Genomic DNA, 17,774 nt, shown 5'->3' with positions numbered 1-17,774 from the left:
ACAATGTTCTCTCCGGTGAATGACCCCGTCTCGCAAATATATCCTACGTTTTTGGGCCATGACCCAAAACCTGAGAAACACCTTCACTTTGAAAGACCTCCTCATGCCTAAATGGAGCAAGACGGAGGGCCCCTGAGGCCGCGGTGCTTGACTCCTACCGTTCCCACACACTTGTTCTAAATGTTTGATAAGGTTGTTTATAGTGGATAGCGCTACAGAGCCTACAGTCCATTGCTCCCACATTTATATTTGATTACTGTTCCCTGCCTCTGATTTGTCGGCCACCGATATAGGGCTACAGTATACAGTATATCTAATAGGGCTGATATATAATGAATAAACAATTTAATTTCTGTTTGCCTTTTAAAATGCCACAGAGCAATATGACAAACAACTTAAATGTACAAAGAATTTTATACAAAAATAAATAAATTCAGAAATGGCAAATGTATATGTATCACAATGTATGAAAAATGTGGAAACGAGTATGACGATTATGCAAAAATAATTGCAATTATCTCAAATAATTGAGTTTAGGCGATTATGTAATAATTGTGACAGGCCTAGCCACCGATACAAATGGTCCCGATTTTTTCACTCCACATGACTCTGTGATCGGACAAATTTAGAAACTAAATCGGACCTTTTTATTATTTATTGTTTTGATTAAAATAGAGCTTACCAAATTCAAAGTCTGTCGCTTAGAATGTGCCTGATATACTATATAGTGAAACATACTGTAGCCTATAGCTGATATATGTGCTGAATAATATCTGGTGTAATAATAATGGGCAAACAATCAAACCCCAGTGTCACTATTGTATCTGTACACAGCCTGTACAGATGCAATAGTAGGTAAGAGTAATCATCTAATTTTCTTTAGATTTGTCGTTAACCGTAATAGAATGGGTATTGATAACTGTGGTCTCATTCTGCTTTGTTTTTGCTTGTTTGTTTGTTTCTGTCAGAGGGGTTAGAGATGGGAGCAGACCTGAAGAACCACCAGTCCTACTGCTGCTGAGGACCACGGCCATCTGAGCCCGATGACTTTCTGCAGCGTACGTATTTTACCCCCTTTTCGCCCAATTAGTTTCTCCCCCACTCACACTTCTGTGTTGTCACTGCTGTCGTATCCTACTGACTCACCTGCCAGTGAGGAGCCCTCACCGGGAGGACGTAGAGTCCTCGTCCGACTCCTCCCGCCCAACACTCCCTGCTGACAGGTGCTGCCCCCCAGCCCGTATAGGAGTATGCACAGTGACAAATATCTCCCCCGAACCAATTGTGTCCGAATAGTAGACACTCGACAAAGCCGGCCGGCTGCACCACGGTGGATTCGAACCCACACCCTCCATGGTGGTGAGCAGGCACTTTACCACTGCGCCACCCGAGCTCCGAAATACCTGAGAGCTAATGTAACTGTATTAGACGTAAGGTTCCATTTCTACACACTTCAAAGTTAGACATCTGTAAGGGAATTGTTTACACTCTCAATTAGTAGAGTAGAGACAACAGCTCCACCTACTACAGATTATTCTATTCTATTATACTCAGATTGCAGCTTTAAGGTAGCCTGGTTAATAAACCAGACCGAATCAGCCGTTGGCAAAAAACAATTGCCTGCCGGCGGATTACGGTCTGGAGAGGCTCAATTGTACGCCCATTTCCTACACCAGAGAAATGGGGCGGCCAATCGGGACATGGTATGCAATATGGGCGGGCTTTGGTACAGTGACTTTCAATGCTTGAGACCTTTGACTGACAGTAGCTCTGACCAATTGCGTCAAAGAGAAAAGGTTTCAACCCGCCCCCCCCTGGAAATGAAATCCAAGCTGAGCCTCCCCAGACTAATATCCCGCGGTCCGTGCGATATTAGTCTGGTTTATTAACCAGGCTAGCTTTAAGGGACCGTGTTCACTGAGGCATATTTTCCTAGCTGAAAACGCAAAAGCGCTCACATAAAAAACAAACCGCCCGAATATTTCAGCTCAAGCTTCAAGCAGCTTCAATCAGATATAAACGCCACACACACTGTATATTATCCGCACTAGCGCAAAAATAATCGCTCGGCACCATGGCACGCTGCTGGGGTTTCCATGGATTAAAGTACTCTGTTGCCACGACTGATTCCAGTCATTTTGATTCCATTATCTTCTAGGAAGCGTGTTCCACAATGCAAATAGCAGATCCACAAGCCAAGCATTGAGAGTTTATAGATCTGCTATTTTCCGTTAAGATTAGAGCATTCGAAGCAGTCAAATGTTCAGAAACATCTTCCGTGAAACCATAATAGTTTCAGATATTCCATATAGAAGCAAAGGTTAAAGCCTCAATCTGTGATTTATTCACCTGGTTGACAAACTTGACAGTATGTAGAACAGCAGGAACAATTTTATAAAAACCTAATCATTTTACATATTGCAAATTTTTCAGGGAGCAGTGCTGGTGTGGGGCGCTCCTTTTCATACTGTTAAAAACAAATTGCACATTAGGACTTGGCTATACAAACATTCTCAGTCGTGAGATTTTATTTTGCTTTAATCCATGGGTTTCCAAAAAACCAAAACTACACCCAGGAAAAAAAGAAAACATATTGGTGGACACTGCCCCTATAGATATCAATTCGGAATGCAAGCCACATGCTGTATCTGGAGAGCTGAATGATGTGAAAACGTCTTCTTCACCAAAGACGAGACCAACGTCGTAGATCACTGGTGAATTGAGCGCGAAGCGATGGTGTGTCAACACACTTTGGTTTGCCTCGCTGGGGTTTAGCATGTGTCTCACATCAAACCTTTATGGCTAATCATGTTGTTTGTTTTTCTCCTTCTCTTTTCAGGAACCGTTGGTCGTTGTGTGTCAGACTCTGTAATGGAAAATCGTGGTGAGTCCTTGCATGGTGATGGTGGTTGTGGTTTGTTAAGTGCAATGACCCAGTAGGTGTTTATGGGACTGTCTCGACTCTCTGCCGAGTTTTATTTGCCACTTAGGTCTACACAGCAATAGGGTCTTCTGGACCAGCCATTTGCGACCTGCAGTGGGCCATACTGAGGCAGAGAAATATCTACAACTCGGGGTGCTCCAAACTTTGACAGTCCCAGAGTTTTGACACGGCAGCAGCGCCCTGGACAGCGTGTGCACACAGTACAGACAGGGGGCGGGTCTTTGTTCATACGCAACCCTATCAGGGTTTTGAATGACGCGTATAGGCCACAAATTCTTTCTGGATTCTCAATGGGTTCCTGATCCTAGAAACGTGCAGAGAAGTGGTGTAGAAGGACAAAATGGAGGGGACCGAGTATAGGCCCCTGGGGGACGCCTGTCAACCAAGTGCGTAGGGGTTGAGTGGTTAATTAATTTGGAAACGACACACCCTGATGCTCTCATGCACACTCTCAGTAGTGACGTTTCTCTTTGTAGTATACCTCCATAGGGTTCTCATTCCTCTCTATAGAATAGGACTGTGTGTGTGTGTGTGTGTGTGTGTGTGTGTGTGTGTCTCTCTCTCTCTCTCTCTCTCTCTCTCTCTCTCTCATCCTGCCTGCCTTGCTGAAGCTGCCCTGGCCCAGTCTGCTATCCAGGTCAGGCCGGTAAGGTTCTGGGCTCATGCGGATTGGCCCAGCTCTCTGTTTGGAAGCCGGCCCGGTTGTGGAGCCTGTATGTGGGGCAACAGGGAAGAGAAACGGAACACTTGCTTGTCTCACACTCCTCCAGCCCTCCATGTTTAGAAACACTCCTCCAGCCCTCCATGTTTAGAAACACTCCTCCAGCCCTCCATGTTTAGAAACACTCCTCCAGCCCTCCATGTTTAGAAACAGCGGTGAATGCTTAATACGTGGTGGAAAGTAACTAACTACATTTACTGTAGTGCTGTACTTAAGTAAAATGTTACGGTATTTTGTAGCTTACTTTACTTGAGTATTTACAATTTTCAATACTTTTTACTTCTACTCCACTATATCTTGGATCCAATTTGCTTTGTTTACTTTACCTCCACTACATTCATTTGAAAACTTTTGTTACTAGTTACATTGTATGAACCACTTCAGCGACGCATTTTGGCGACGCATTATGATCTGATATTTTCAAAAGATTTATACATTTGAAAACTTGAAATGCGGCAATCTGCACAATGAGTACTTTTACTTGTTTGATGCCAATTCTTTTGTACGTAGTACATTTAGAATTCTGGACTTTTACTTGTATTTGCGAACGCAGTGAGCCACTTACTATGACAGCAAGGGCTGAATGTCTGTGTGTGTGTGTGTGTGTGTGTGTGTGTGTCACGCTGTTACACCACCCGCCCGCCACCAGAGGGCGCAGCTGTAGCACACACACACACACACACACACACACACACACACACACACACACACACACACACACACACACACACAGGGCGCAACTGTAGCACACACACACACACACACACACACACACACACACACACAACCACACACACATGAGCTGCGTTCGCTTCCCGCGTTTGCGCGTCTTACTTGTGTATGTACTGTATGTAGTATATCTACATTGCAGTAGGCCTATTGATACTTTTACTTTAGCAACGTTTACCGTACGTCAGTAAAACATTTGAGTACTTTTTCCACCACTATGCCTCACACTCAGTGTCATCTAAAAGACACATCATAATCACAGCCCTACACTCTCCGGATTCCTCTGAAGACGGAGATATACAGGAGGTATTTGTCTGAAGACACCTTGAACCTCAATGACACCTTCAATACTCTTAAGAGTTTGGTTTGATTGATTGAATACTTTATTAATAGTGTGTTCGGGCGGGCCCAAAAAGCTCCATGGCAAAAGTAGGGCTGCACATATTGATTATTTGTAATGTATACATAAACAGAAGATCTACAAGCTCACAATGTGTCACATCACAACGCGTTGTATGCTTGTAGATTGTCTATGTTCCTTTACCCTCCCCTTTTCTTCCTTTTCACCTATAATGACATCTAGCTAAATTTGTTAATATACCGTCACGATCCTTTTAACTAATTTATTTTTGTAAATGGAGGTATTTTTTTGCTTCTGGAGGTATAAACTAAAAAATATATATATATTATTTTGGAGATGGGGGTTCTGCAGCCAAATACATTTTGGGGGTCCTTGACATGTTGAGTTTGAGAATCCGTAGAGAAAATTGGTGGCGGCGTGACAAATGCACGGCGCGCCATGAGCCGGTGGCGTGGTCTGCCATTAGCACTCCTCCGACTAGACGAGGCGAGGGTATAGGAGAGGAGGCGCTGTGCTCTAATAGAGAGCTCCTCCATTCCTCCTTTTATTAACGAGTTCATTGACCTCTCTCACTCTGGTAATGGCGGCTGTAATTCTTCTGCTAGAATGCATGTGTTCGCTCTCGCCATAATTCACTTGTCGTGGGCTGAGAGAGGCACGCCTCCGCCCAAGATCCACCTGACCTTTACCTCGCTAAGTGTTACATCGTTAGGCGGCGAGGATGGATGTGGACTCAGGAGGTCCGTACCCTCTCGTTACCTTTTATATCACATTGTTCCGCGACTCCCGCCCACTCTGCCCACTTACAGCCACTTGTACTGAACTGGAGCTATGGTGTTGCACCACTTCACACTAAGTTTGAACTTAGCCTAGCTTAAATGGCCTTTAAGCCATCCATTTAAGCTATAAGTAGGCTAAGTTTGAACTTAGGTGGTCTTTACACGAGAACGGTGTTCATAGAAAACGGCAAAGGCAAAATAAAGTATCGTTTGCTGGTGTCCCTTTAGACGAGAACGGTGTTTTCAGGTGGTGAAAACGCAACAAAGTGAAAACACCTTCCAGAGTGGAAATCTTTGAGAACGCTGTTTTCTCCCTTCTCCATGTAAACAAGAAAAACAGGGAATCCGCAAAACCTATGACATCATGGCTCACGTTGGCTCACAGCGCATATGTTTATTACATTGATGCAGTGCCATATACGATTTAATGGAGTTCCTGAACAAGCCTCCCTCCTCGCCTATACAAAGCGCTGCTCATCAGCGATGGTGAATGTAAAACCATGATGTAAATAAAATGCGCGGCAGCAGCGTTTATGTAGCCTAATGTATTATAAATTATAACTATTTATAACCATCCCGTGGCGCGCTCTGCCTGCATGCTCTGTGCTGCCTGTCAGCCTGTGTGTTCTGGAAGCGTCATTCAAAACTCCGATAGGGTTGCGTGAAGGGGGAGCTACCTGGTTCTTCTTCTTGTACGTGGGTGACTGGTCTATTTGGCAGCCCGTTACCGCCACCTAGCGACATTATAGCGTTTTCATAAAGTGTGCGTTCTCGTGTAAAGGGTCAATGAAAAATGAGAACGCAACAGGACTTTGCCGTTTTATCTGGAGATGGTCGCCGTCTAAAAGAGGCCTTAGTGTGAGGTGGTGCAACTGGCTCCTGAGCCACGAGCTACGAGGCTGTCTTTACTATGTCACTCTGTCTGTGTGACTGTGTGTCCGCTGGCAGAGGCCAGAGGCTGCTGAAAACGACAAAACAAGCAACGCTTCTCAGAGAGCACAGTTTTCCACCACGGTTTCCTACCTTACCTACAGTAGGACCTGCAAACTTTAGAAATTCAGGTCATAGCCAATGGAATGGAATGGAATATGGAAAATCTGACGGATACATCTCAATCACATTACTGATTGTCTGGTTTCCGTTTAGTGGACAAATCAAACGAGACTGTAATCTACCCCTTAGATGAGTTTATTATTATTATTAGCTTTATTGTACGACCTAATGGTTCAAGAGTTATAGGCCAAAACCTGAAGCTGTACACCACGGTGTATCACGGTGTATCACCTCCTGTGGAACACCAGTCTCTATAGGGGGTGGGCAGACAACTTTATCCCTTAAAGTTGCCCTTTTAAATGTTTTATCAACCTATTGAACTCCATTGCTAATCTCCGTCTAGTTTAGCGGTATGAATCCGTATTGTGTGCCAATATGTACTTCTATCTAGGTATGAATAATCACATACAGTCACTGTATGGAATGTCTGCTCAGTCCTCAGTCCAGTGTAATTGAAATGTAAAAACCCGACAGTCTTTGTTAAATCACTGGCACCGCTTTTAAACATCCTCATTTAACCTGCGGTGACCTCGGCCGTCACATGACTCACTCAGCCTTTGCCGGGACCGTTCTTCATTCCCTCTTCATGCTTACATGACTACACATACATATATATACACACACACACACACACACACACACACACACACACACACACACACACACACACACACACACACACACACAGAGAGACACACACACACACACACACACACACACACACACACACACACACACACAGACACAGACACACACACACACACACACACACACACACACACACACACACACACACACACACACACACACACGCACGCTCACAACAAATTGAAAACATAAGCAGTCTTTTGCCCAGGAATGGTAGGCATTCTCTCTGTGAGTGCTGACCTGCTCCTGGAGCCAAAGTGGGAGGGAGGGTCGCTGAGCAGCTCCCAAGTGGTGTAAAGTAACTAATATAAGTATATTTACTCAAGGACTGCACTTAAGTACGATTTTGGAAGGGAGCTGAGAAGGGAGTCCTGCTCCTGGAGCGGAGGGAGGGAGGGAGGGAGGTTTTACTTCTGCAGTTCTGCAGTATAACTATTGTTGCTGTTGGGCAGAAACCTCTTATCTCCATATTCTAACTTTTTGTGTTTTCTTGGTAAGTATCAAAAGTAGCAGATCTGCGTCTGCTGCTTTTGATGCTTTTGAATTTTAATCCTGAAAAGTAACGGTTTTGGACATTAGGTTTCGTAACCTGACCATATATTCTTACAATAAGAATATTATTCTTACAAGTTAAAAAAAACACAAAGAAAAAAACAGAATCTTACTTGATTAGTATTACAAAGTTATAGCCATAAAAAAGTAAAATGTTATTAAAAACTTTCCCAAATTTGCCGTGCTTTTTCTTCTACAAGCTCACACACATGATGTGACACGCTATCAGCTTGTAGATCTGTATTTTACAATAGAACAACGTATATGAACTAGGGCTTGAGTGCATGGTTTTCCTAAATAAAAATGTAAACGTGCAAAGTATCTAAACATTTTCAAATAACTAGTGGACTAAAAAGTACACTATCTGCCTCTCGGATGTAGTGGAGTAGAAGTATAGTACTGCATCTAAGAACACTTGAGTAAATGTACTTAGTTACTTTCCACCACTTCGGGGGGGGGGGAGGGAGGGGGGCATATCTTTAGGAGATTGGAAGTGGGAGGGAGAGGGAGAGAGAGAGAGAGAGGGGGAGGAGTACACGGTGAAGAGGTAGAGAGAGAGACGGGAGAAGAAGAAGAAGGAAAACATTAGTGAAAAGGCAGCAGAGAGGAGGGGGACTCACCGGGAGGACGGAGGCTACAGGCAGGACGTCATCGGAGCTCTAGGAGGAGCAGGGGGCAGGTGTGGCCCTCTACCCGACCCCAGTGTAGAGTGCACATTCCTGGGTAGGAGGACAGCGAAGGGAGAGAGAGAGAGGCCCCTCCGTGGGGCTGGATCATGGGACAGAGCCTTCGTCTGGAGACCCCGGCTCAGGACCCACCACCGCAACAGCAGCACAACAACAATGGTGGTGAGTGTCTCCTCTCCTCTCCTCTCTCGGTTGGGATACACTCTGTTGCGTATATTTTACGCAGGCTTTTTGGACAGACTCTTGTCTCGTCTCTCCCTCTCTCTCACGTGCTCGTTAATATGCCCTCGACTACGCACCAGTAAGTGCTTCCCGTGCCCAGCCTCCGTCAAGTGGTTCATTTGGTTATGTTATTACGTTTCTGAACCACAGCTACTTCAGTGAGGTCAACGAGGAGGGGAGGGGAGGGGAGGGTAGGGGAGAGGAGAGGAGAGGAGAGGAGGGGAGGGGAGGGGAGAGGAGGAGAGGAGAGGAGAGGAGAGGAGGGGAGGGGAGGGGAGGGGAGAGGAGAGGAGAGGAGAGGAGAGGAGAGGAGAGGAGAGGAGAGGAGAGGAGAGGAGAGGAGAGGAGAGGGGGAGGTTGCGTAATCATCAGTGATGTGCTGCTCTTACTTTCAGTCTCTCTCTCTGTCCAGGGAATGTTAAATCAGTGATTCTCATTCAAGTGTTTTTCTTTTGAAGGACTACCAGTTTGATATCGTTGCTGTCGAGCAGAAACCTCCTATCTCCATATTTCAACATTGTCTGTCTGTCTGTCTGTCTGTCTGTCTGTCTGTCTGTCTGTCTGTCTGTCTGTCTGTCTGTCTGTCTGTCTGTCTGTCTGTCTGTCTGTCTGTCTGTCTGTCTGTCTGTCTGTCTGTCTGTCTGTCTGTGTCTCTCTCTCTCTCTCTCTCTCTCTGTGTGTGTGTGTGTGTGTGTGTGTTAAATCATCAAGATCAGATGGATGCCATGCTGCTGAGTTGGTTTTCACCCACACATGTGACACCATAATGTTATGTGTGTTGTTGCGGTGCGAGATTAGACGCACACGTGCAACTCACCGTGGCGCGAGACATCAACAAATATGTTTCACTGAAGAGATTAGCGGGAAAGTAGGCTTGTGTCTGTCTGCGTTGGTTTCAGCAAATTTTCTGCATTATTTTTGATGGAGTGAGATCTTTATCTCATACGAGGACAAAGCCTGTAATCCGTCAATTAAGAATCTGCTGTGGCAAATAAATATGTAGACGGGGAGAAAATGACATGTACAGTATGGCATAGAAAATAACCCATCAACCAAATCCATATACAACAAATGTATTCCCTGAACAACGAACACACTCACCAAGTTTAATTCCTTTTTATTTTTAAGAGGCGCTATCCCCTCCTACTGTATGCAGGTTTAATGTTTGTCTGTAGTTCAATGTTTATTTCAATGGTGCATCATGTTTCTTGTTAAAACCAGTGTTAAATACAGTAGCTCTATATTCCAATAGTAATCATGGCTGTTGAGTGTTTGTTCAGTAACAGTTGTCTTCCCTGTCTCTATAGCTCTTTACAACACACAGATTTGCTCCAATCAGATGAGATGAACTCGTACAAGATAAAGGAAGTGTAGTGATACAAAGAAATTAGCAAAATGGACAAAATTGGAACTGAAACACTATATAATTTAACTAAGATGATACATTATTTGTAACCCACCTGAATTTTCTTTCTTCTGTTTATGAAAGAGTTGGTGAGACAGGCAGACCCCTGTTACTGAACAACCACTCTATAGCAATAATTACTATCAGAATGTAGAGCTTTTATTTATTTTTAACAAAAACTAACCAAATATCACTTACTTTACCCTATTCCTTTAAGTATGCAAGATCCCATGAGAAGCCACCACTGTAGTGTGACCTCTGTGTGCCTCCAATCAAGCAGATTACATGTCATAATGCCAGCTGGCGCCAGTGCAGTGCAGTGAGGTTAAAGGTATATTCAGTGATTTCACTTAATTCAAATATCACTTATTTTTTTGTTTTGTTGTGATAATCCTCTCTACTATAGAGTGTGCTGACCATATAAGGAGTTCCTCCCTGTCCCCAGTTAACCCCTGGGGGTCAAAAAACCTTAGGTTTCGTTTTTGACTCTCTATCCTGATTGGACGAAAGGCTTAGGTCCCAGCCAAAAACGAAACCTAAGGTTTTTTGAGTGAAATCACTGAATATACCTTTAAGGCTGCAACGATTCATCGATTAATCAAATCGATTATTCAATTAGTTGTCAACTAATTTGGCAATCGATTAATCGAATCGGCAACTAATCACTAGTTTTTTTGCAATTTATTATAGGTGATTTCCTACTTAACCATATAGTTTTTCCAGTGTTAAGTGTACTGTAACTAAGCTAAAGAGGAGTGATCCATCTCTCTTCCCTTACAATCTGGTTATAGTTGCACAGTAGCGACTGCAAAGCAAAATATGACACATAACCATTATAGTATCAGGAACAAAACATATGGCTTGAATATTTATTTTTAAATGACCTATTTGAGTTCAGAAGAGTAGTGTTCCTTCTAGACTGACACATGTGTTGCTATTCTTTAATCAAATGTACGCAGTCAGAATAAGCCTAAAGACACCATGAGTTGCTTTAATTAATTTAAATTTAGTTTGTCTTTTATTTGAATAGCAACCTAATCAGCAGCTAATCAAATGGATTTTTGAATGAATTATATTTTTTGTTAATTAGAAAATAACCTAAAATATATTTTTAAGGTGATAGCTAAATAAGTGTAATAATCCGATTAATCAATTAAATAATCGGCAGATGAATCGATTATGAAAATAATCGTTAGTTGCATCCCTAAGTGAGGTACAGGCTACATGTACGTGGATGGAGGTATTTCCCAACTGTTGCATCCTGCTGAAGCTGACTCTTATGTAAGGGATACTGACTGACTGACTGACTGACTGACAGGATGGGTGGCAGAATGGCTGACTGACTGACTGACAAGATGGGTGGCAGAATAACGGACTGACAGGATGGGTGGCAGAATGACTGACTGGCAGGATGAATGGGCGTCTATTAACCAATTAAAGTAATTCAATTGGGTTGGCCGGAGTCCCTCAGGGCTCTCTCTACTGACTTTTCTGTTATTGCGCTAGTAGTCCACACTAAATATCTTGGCAGGAAAATAGCCGATCGACAAGCTTGTTGCGCTGTCATTTTAGATGTTTGGTTTTGTTTTGGAAAATAACAGCAAAGCACAATGCGAGCATGTAGCCTACTACTGCGATTTCTGAAAAATCACAAGTTTGAGAACTACCAATTTCAGATCTTAAGTGTGTCACTCACTGAATCATGGAGCTCCGTCCCGTCCTGAAAGGCCACTTGGTGGAGGGGTACGTGTGGGAGATGACTGACAGAAGGGTGTAGTAGGCGTGGCTCCGAAAGGGAGGTCCTAACTGCAGCAGCACCCCCTCCCTGTCTGTCATGTCTGGCCCCGGTTTCCTGATTGGAGGAAAGCCTTATCTAAGTCAAAAAGACACTGATAGGAGCGTGTGAACTGAATACTGATGACGGAACCTCTTGAGTCGCGTTCACAATCCAAACCTCCTCTGAGTCTGAATGTTGTCGGCCTCAATAAGCTGCCACTATGACACCAGCTAGTATTCAAAAGTGTGCTCACTCCGGAGACGCCCATGAGGCAGGGGATTCTAGAGGGGGTTCCAGGGGTCCCTGGCAAACTCTTTTAACTTTTAACCCCCTATACTTTGGCTAGTCGAACAGTACAAGATACAAGCTCGCGGCAACTGTTTTATCCGTATATACGTACAGTACATGCCGTATCCAGTGCCCTGCGGTGCTGTACACTGTGTGTGTGCGTGTGTGTGCGACTGTGTGTGTGTGACTGTGTTGTGTTAGCGCGAGGGGAAGAGGTTGTCTTTGTTCTCTGGGTGGAGTACCGTTTCCTCTCTGTGTTTCCAGCCTGACCCCCCCCCCCCCCCCCCCCACCACCTCCACCTCCACCCACCCCCTGTCCCAGAGTCACACAGCTGCAGCCAGAGCCTCGCTACCCACACTGGACCTCCACTCTGTGAGACAATGACATGACAGAACTGCCTCCCTCGCCGCTATCCGTGAAGTAGGAGCCCACCTCAGTCAGCAGCATAGCCAGGCCAGCTTTATCGAGCCAGGAGGGGCCTCCCTCAAGATTCCTTTTTCCGAATATATATATATATATATATATACAGTCAATTAGCCGCCGCACTGTATACGTAACGAGCCTTCTCGAGATAAGGTCAAGTTATTTGTCTTTCCCCATACGGAGCGAGCCTCCATTCGTTTGGATCGAGCTCTCTCTCTCGCTCTCTCTCTCTCTGCGATCGCCAACCGGGCCAGGAGCGATCACCGGTGGCAGCGTGCTATAGCCTGGCTGGCACTGCCAGGACCTTACTTATCCCTGCCCTGGACCAGGACCCTATCCCTGCCAGGACCTTTAGCCCTGCCCTTGACCAGTGCTTTTCAGCTGGAGCTGAATCGGCAACTCTTCACTCCGTCCAGAGGCTGCTGCTGCTCCTGTAGGAGAACTCTGGGCTCCGTTGGTGGATTCAGAGACGAAGGAGCTGCCTGCCTTTTTAAGAGATGCATAATAATGTGGATGTTTTGTCAGCTGGGCTGGATTCTCAAGTTTCTGCCGTGCCATTAGGGGCTTGGATTTCCATGGTTTCTGAGTAGACACACACACACACACACACACACACACACACACTGCTGCCCCCCGAGCTCAGTCAGCATCCTCTGCTGTAGTCTGAGCGGTGCTTCTAAAAAGCTCCTGGCTTTTTTCTTCTTTTGGATATAAGTGGTTTTAACCGTCCCTGTGAATGCTGTGCCTCTGGGGGATCTATCCGTTCAGTAGTTCAGGAGGTTTGAGGGCCTTTCCTCCATGGCATGCTGCCTCAAGTCCCGCCGCCGTCGCAGCTGGACACTGAGCAGCAGCCCTCTTCCAGGTAGAGAGAGGTCTCTGTGAAGCATTGTGTGTCCAAGTGAGAAGAGAGCCCTCAAGTTCAACTATAATTTTTTTTTCTGGCACAGCACCACATTGGTCAGCTGTTTGGAACGTGCGTGTGTGTGTGTGTGTGTGTGTGTGTGTGTGCATGTCCACCAAATATTTTGCACAGGAAAGCCAGCCGTTATTAACCCATTCAGTCTGGGAAAGCATTTTTGTCCTAGATTTTAGCTATACTGTAATAACTAAATCGTCGCGTGTCGGGTAGAAACCCCACTATGTCCACAACTGTTACTTTTTCAGGATTCAAACTCAAAAGTAGCAGATCTACAAGATCAAAACTGAGATTGTGGATCTGCTACTTTTGATGCTTTTGTGTGATGCCGTAGTATGATCAAGTATGACGTTAATTTATGAAAGAAATCTGAATATGGAGATGAGAGATTTCTTAGCAACACAATCAGAAAACTAGGCTACAGTATATTTAAGGCAATTCTAGAAGTGGCCTCCGGTCAAAACTGGTTGTTTTTCTTGTCGTTGGCAGTTTGGCACTTTCTTTTTGCACAATTTACAATGAAAAACATAAGTGCATTTTGTCCAGAAGGCCCGTCTGTCTGTCTGTCTGTCGGGTCGGTTTAGCAGGCATTGTGTGTGTTTTGACCAGAATTGTGTTGTGGGAACCTGCTTGTCGCCAGGACATCCTGTGTGAGGCACAGGGCCGGGCGCTCCATATACCTCCTCAGGCCCATTCTCTCTCTCTCTCTCTCTCTCTCTCTCTCTCTGTGCTGCATTTAGTTTATAGTTCATAGTCTTTTGAATACATTTCATCATTGTCATCATCATAGCTTAGTTTTTATTTAGTTTTTGTCAGTGAAAAGGTAGTTGACAAGTCATAGATTGATGACATCCACACTGGTGTGCTCCCTGGTAAATATTATGTGAACATTCAAGTAATAGTTCTTGAGTAATCTGTCCTTGTTGGTTGGAAACATATATCCAAAAATGTTACTTTCAATTCATTGCTCTATATATATATATATAATATATATATATATATATATATATATTTTTTTATAGCAGATCCACAAGCTCAAAACACATACTACAGTGACACTGTAGTATGATAGGGCATTAATTTATGAAAAAAATTGAATATACCGGTATACTAATTGTAATAATATAAGAGGTTTCTGCCCGACAGTAACAACATGTACTAGGTTGCTTCCCCCCTGCCTGCACTGTTGCTGAGTTCAGCGGTCCCTTGCAGCCCTGGGAGAGCTGGCTCCCTCACAGCTCAGCAGCATGTCAGTTAGCTGTCAGTCTGCCTGGCACACTGGCCCTTTAGAGCACAGGTCAGGCCTTAGCAGCAGGCTCTCTGTGAAAAGCTTTGGGCTGTGTTGGTATCCATTGGAATGTGTGTGTGGATACGCCTGTCAAAATTATTACATAATCAGTCACCTAATGTCCTGATGGCAATTCTTTGAGGCAATTATTCTCACTTATAGTATAAATAGACGTTCAGACAGTATGCGTCACATCGCAACTATTTTGGCTAGTACATTATTTATCATTGGTACCGGTCATTGTCATTCATTTCTTTGCATATTTATGTTATTTGTTATATCTGCTTGGTGCAATGTTTGTTTTCAAAAACCTAAAAGGCAAACTTGTAACAGCATTTATTTTGTCGCTGTCGGGTGGGAACCTCATATGTTCCAAAACAGTTTTTCAGGATTCAAATTGAAAAGTAGCAAAAATAGCAGACGCTTGTCAAGCGTGTAGATCTGATACTTTTGCTGCTTTCGTGTGGCGCTGCGCTGTAGTAGTAGTATTACGATGATTAAGTAGAGGGCATTCATTTACGGAAAAGTCGCAAAGAGTTAAAATTTGGAGATAAGAGGTTTCTGCCCGACAGATATGATTTACATACGTTCCAGACGGTGTTCAATGTCAAAAGCACAGTTAAATCGTCAATCTCAATCAATGGTCAGTTCACCGTACTCCACGATCCCTTACCATATCTGATAAGCGACCCCCACCCCCCCGCCTGTGGAATGTGAACACTGGAGTGTGGGAAGCTCTGGCAGGGAGCCAACGGACGTGGGGTCTCACCTCCTCCACCCCTCCCTCCCTCCCTCCCCTGTTGACCGTGGAGGAGTTCATGATTCTCAGCCACCCCGCCTCCCCCATAAATAACGGCCTTAATGAACACGCTCTCCTTCTCCTTAGGGCTGTCACGATCAGTATGTAGGACGGTCGGTGAGGCTTATTGTCGCCGGTATCAGCAGAGAACACGGGAGTCTATACCGATGCTAGGGTTGAAGAGGGTTGGAAAAAAAAGAAGCTTCCTAAAGATTTGGGATTGCTATGTAACCTGCCCTCTCTTTAGCGAGAGGGCAGGGAAGGGTTAGTTCACGTATCGGCAAGAAAACTATACAGCTCTGTTCTGGAAATGCTGTGCGTGTGTGGTAGTCATGACGACGTGCCAAAGCCACGGCCATGTGGCCTCCAACCCCAAACCGCAATTTGTTTCTTTTTTCCAAGAGCCAAGTTAGAAAAATGCACAAATCAAACCCATTAAGACCTGAGGCAGATTCTACAAATGCCTTCTAAATCAGTTAATTTCATGTCAAGGACCCCCAAAATTATATATTATGCTTGGACCCTCCATCTGAAAATGCTGTGTGCCAGGGACCGCTAGAAGAGAAGATTTGTGTGTTAAGAAAATTATTCAAACACTTCAACACAAGATTTTCCAAATATGTTCAGCAATAGCAGATACAATATACGCGGTATGGAGTGAGCTTTTACTGTATATCTGCTATTTTGAGAACTACTGTTCTAAACCATATTGTTCAAAATCCTACGAGTTGTCTGAAACAGGTACGTTGCTATATACTATATAGCTACATGTAACATCTACAATGACACAGATGCTTCCCTGGTTTTAATGGGGTAAGAATAAATATATACAGACTACAGTATAAGCTAGCCTAGAAAAAAGTATTCTACTATATTTTAAAAGAAATACTTAAAGCAGTATGTTAATGCAATATAACTTATACAATTGGGGTGGATGTGTTTTGTCTCCCTGCTAGTCTATTGTGACATTTCCGTGTCAAAGGTCATGTCTCACCTAGACACCTTTTGACCTGAAGTTCAAGATTTTTATTGGCTAAATGGTAGACATTTCAGCACTTGCGCAGGAGACCAGGTTCTAGAGGAAAGTTACATATTGCAGCTTTAATGTGATTTAGATTCTTTGAGAAATTAAACACATTTGAGACACATTCTGAGTTCAACGGTCTTGTCTATTAATTTGTTACTAATTTGAGCATTTCCGTGGAAATCAGGAACATTCCAAATTCATTTCAACATTGTGCAAAGAAGTCTGACCCTTCCCAGGCTGTGGAATAGTGTTTTTTTAACCACTTAAGTTATACCCATACTGAGTTGACCGGGTCTCTAGTCTTCCACAGAAAATAGCTAATCTACTGTACAAGATGGGGCTAGGCAATTAACTGGAAATATATACCAAATACATTTGGGACCAATAACCGGCTTGCATGGTGTATATATGGTTAAACGGATAATCGCGTAGTAGTTATTAAAAAAATATATCAATGAATACATCTAAACACTAAATTGATTAACCACTTAACCCTGTATTCCTCGTAATCTTGAACCACTTTGAGTGCCGCGTGCCTTTTCTGGGGGAACACTCGGCAAAAATGTCAAATCTACAAGCTCAAAACACATTTATATAGGCCTCTATACAATGCGCTTTACAGTGTGCAAGTCCATGACATTAACCCATTCACACCGACCTGCTCATCGGGAGCAATTAGGGGTTCAGAGTCTTGCTCAGGGACACTTTGACACCAACCCTGGGGGATCCAACTGGGAACCTTCTAGTTCCCAAGTGGCCACTCTACCTCCTGAGTCACTGCCACACCAGCACAGTTACAGCTCAAGTCCCTTTTACTAGGACTACAAGTGGTTTTAAAAACCTACATCTCTCTCTCTCTCTGTCTCTCTCTGTCTCTCTCCCCCTTGCAGATGATGAAGTTGAGCAGCAGCAGCACGGCACACCGGAGGGAGGGGAGGGGGGCAGCACGGGCGACGGGACCCCTCCCCCCAAGCGCAAGGGAAAGTTCTCCACCCTGGGCAAGATCTTCAAGCCCTGGAAGTGGAGGAAGAAGAAGAGCAGCGACAAGTTCCAGGAGACGTCAGAAGGTCGGTCAACCTCAATATATCAATTGCTTTATTGCCCAAAATGTAAAAAAAAAATGAACTATTTTAATGTAAAGTATGATTTGAACAT

The 17,774-nt window shown here is 44.1% G+C and overlaps 1 protein-coding gene across 1 annotated transcript in view; it reads left to right on the top strand.

Annotated features, from left to right (window-relative positions):
• Window positions 1–8,357: 8,357 nt before the first annotated feature.
• The window catches only part of phactr4b (phosphatase and actin regulator 4b), a 36,337-nt gene continuing 26,920 nt past the window's right edge, over window positions 8,358–17,774 (top strand). The window contains exons 1-2 of the mRNA XM_083762099.1: window positions 8,358–8,635; window positions 17,510–17,686. Coding sequence (XP_083618225.1) covers window positions 8,563–8,635; window positions 17,510–17,686 — 250 coding nt within the window. The 5' untranslated portion in view covers window positions 8,358–8,562. The remainder of the gene's footprint in view (window positions 8,636–17,509; window positions 17,687–17,774) is intronic.

This window comes from Protomyctophum parallelum (genome assembly GCF_964188405.1).
Source record: "Protomyctophum parallelum genome assembly, chromosome: 3".
Taxonomy (NCBI): Eukaryota; Metazoa; Chordata; class Actinopteri; order Myctophiformes; family Myctophidae; genus Protomyctophum; species Protomyctophum parallelum.
The sequence above is the reverse complement of the archived record's forward strand: the minus strand, read 5'-3'. Positions and strand labels throughout refer to the sequence as shown.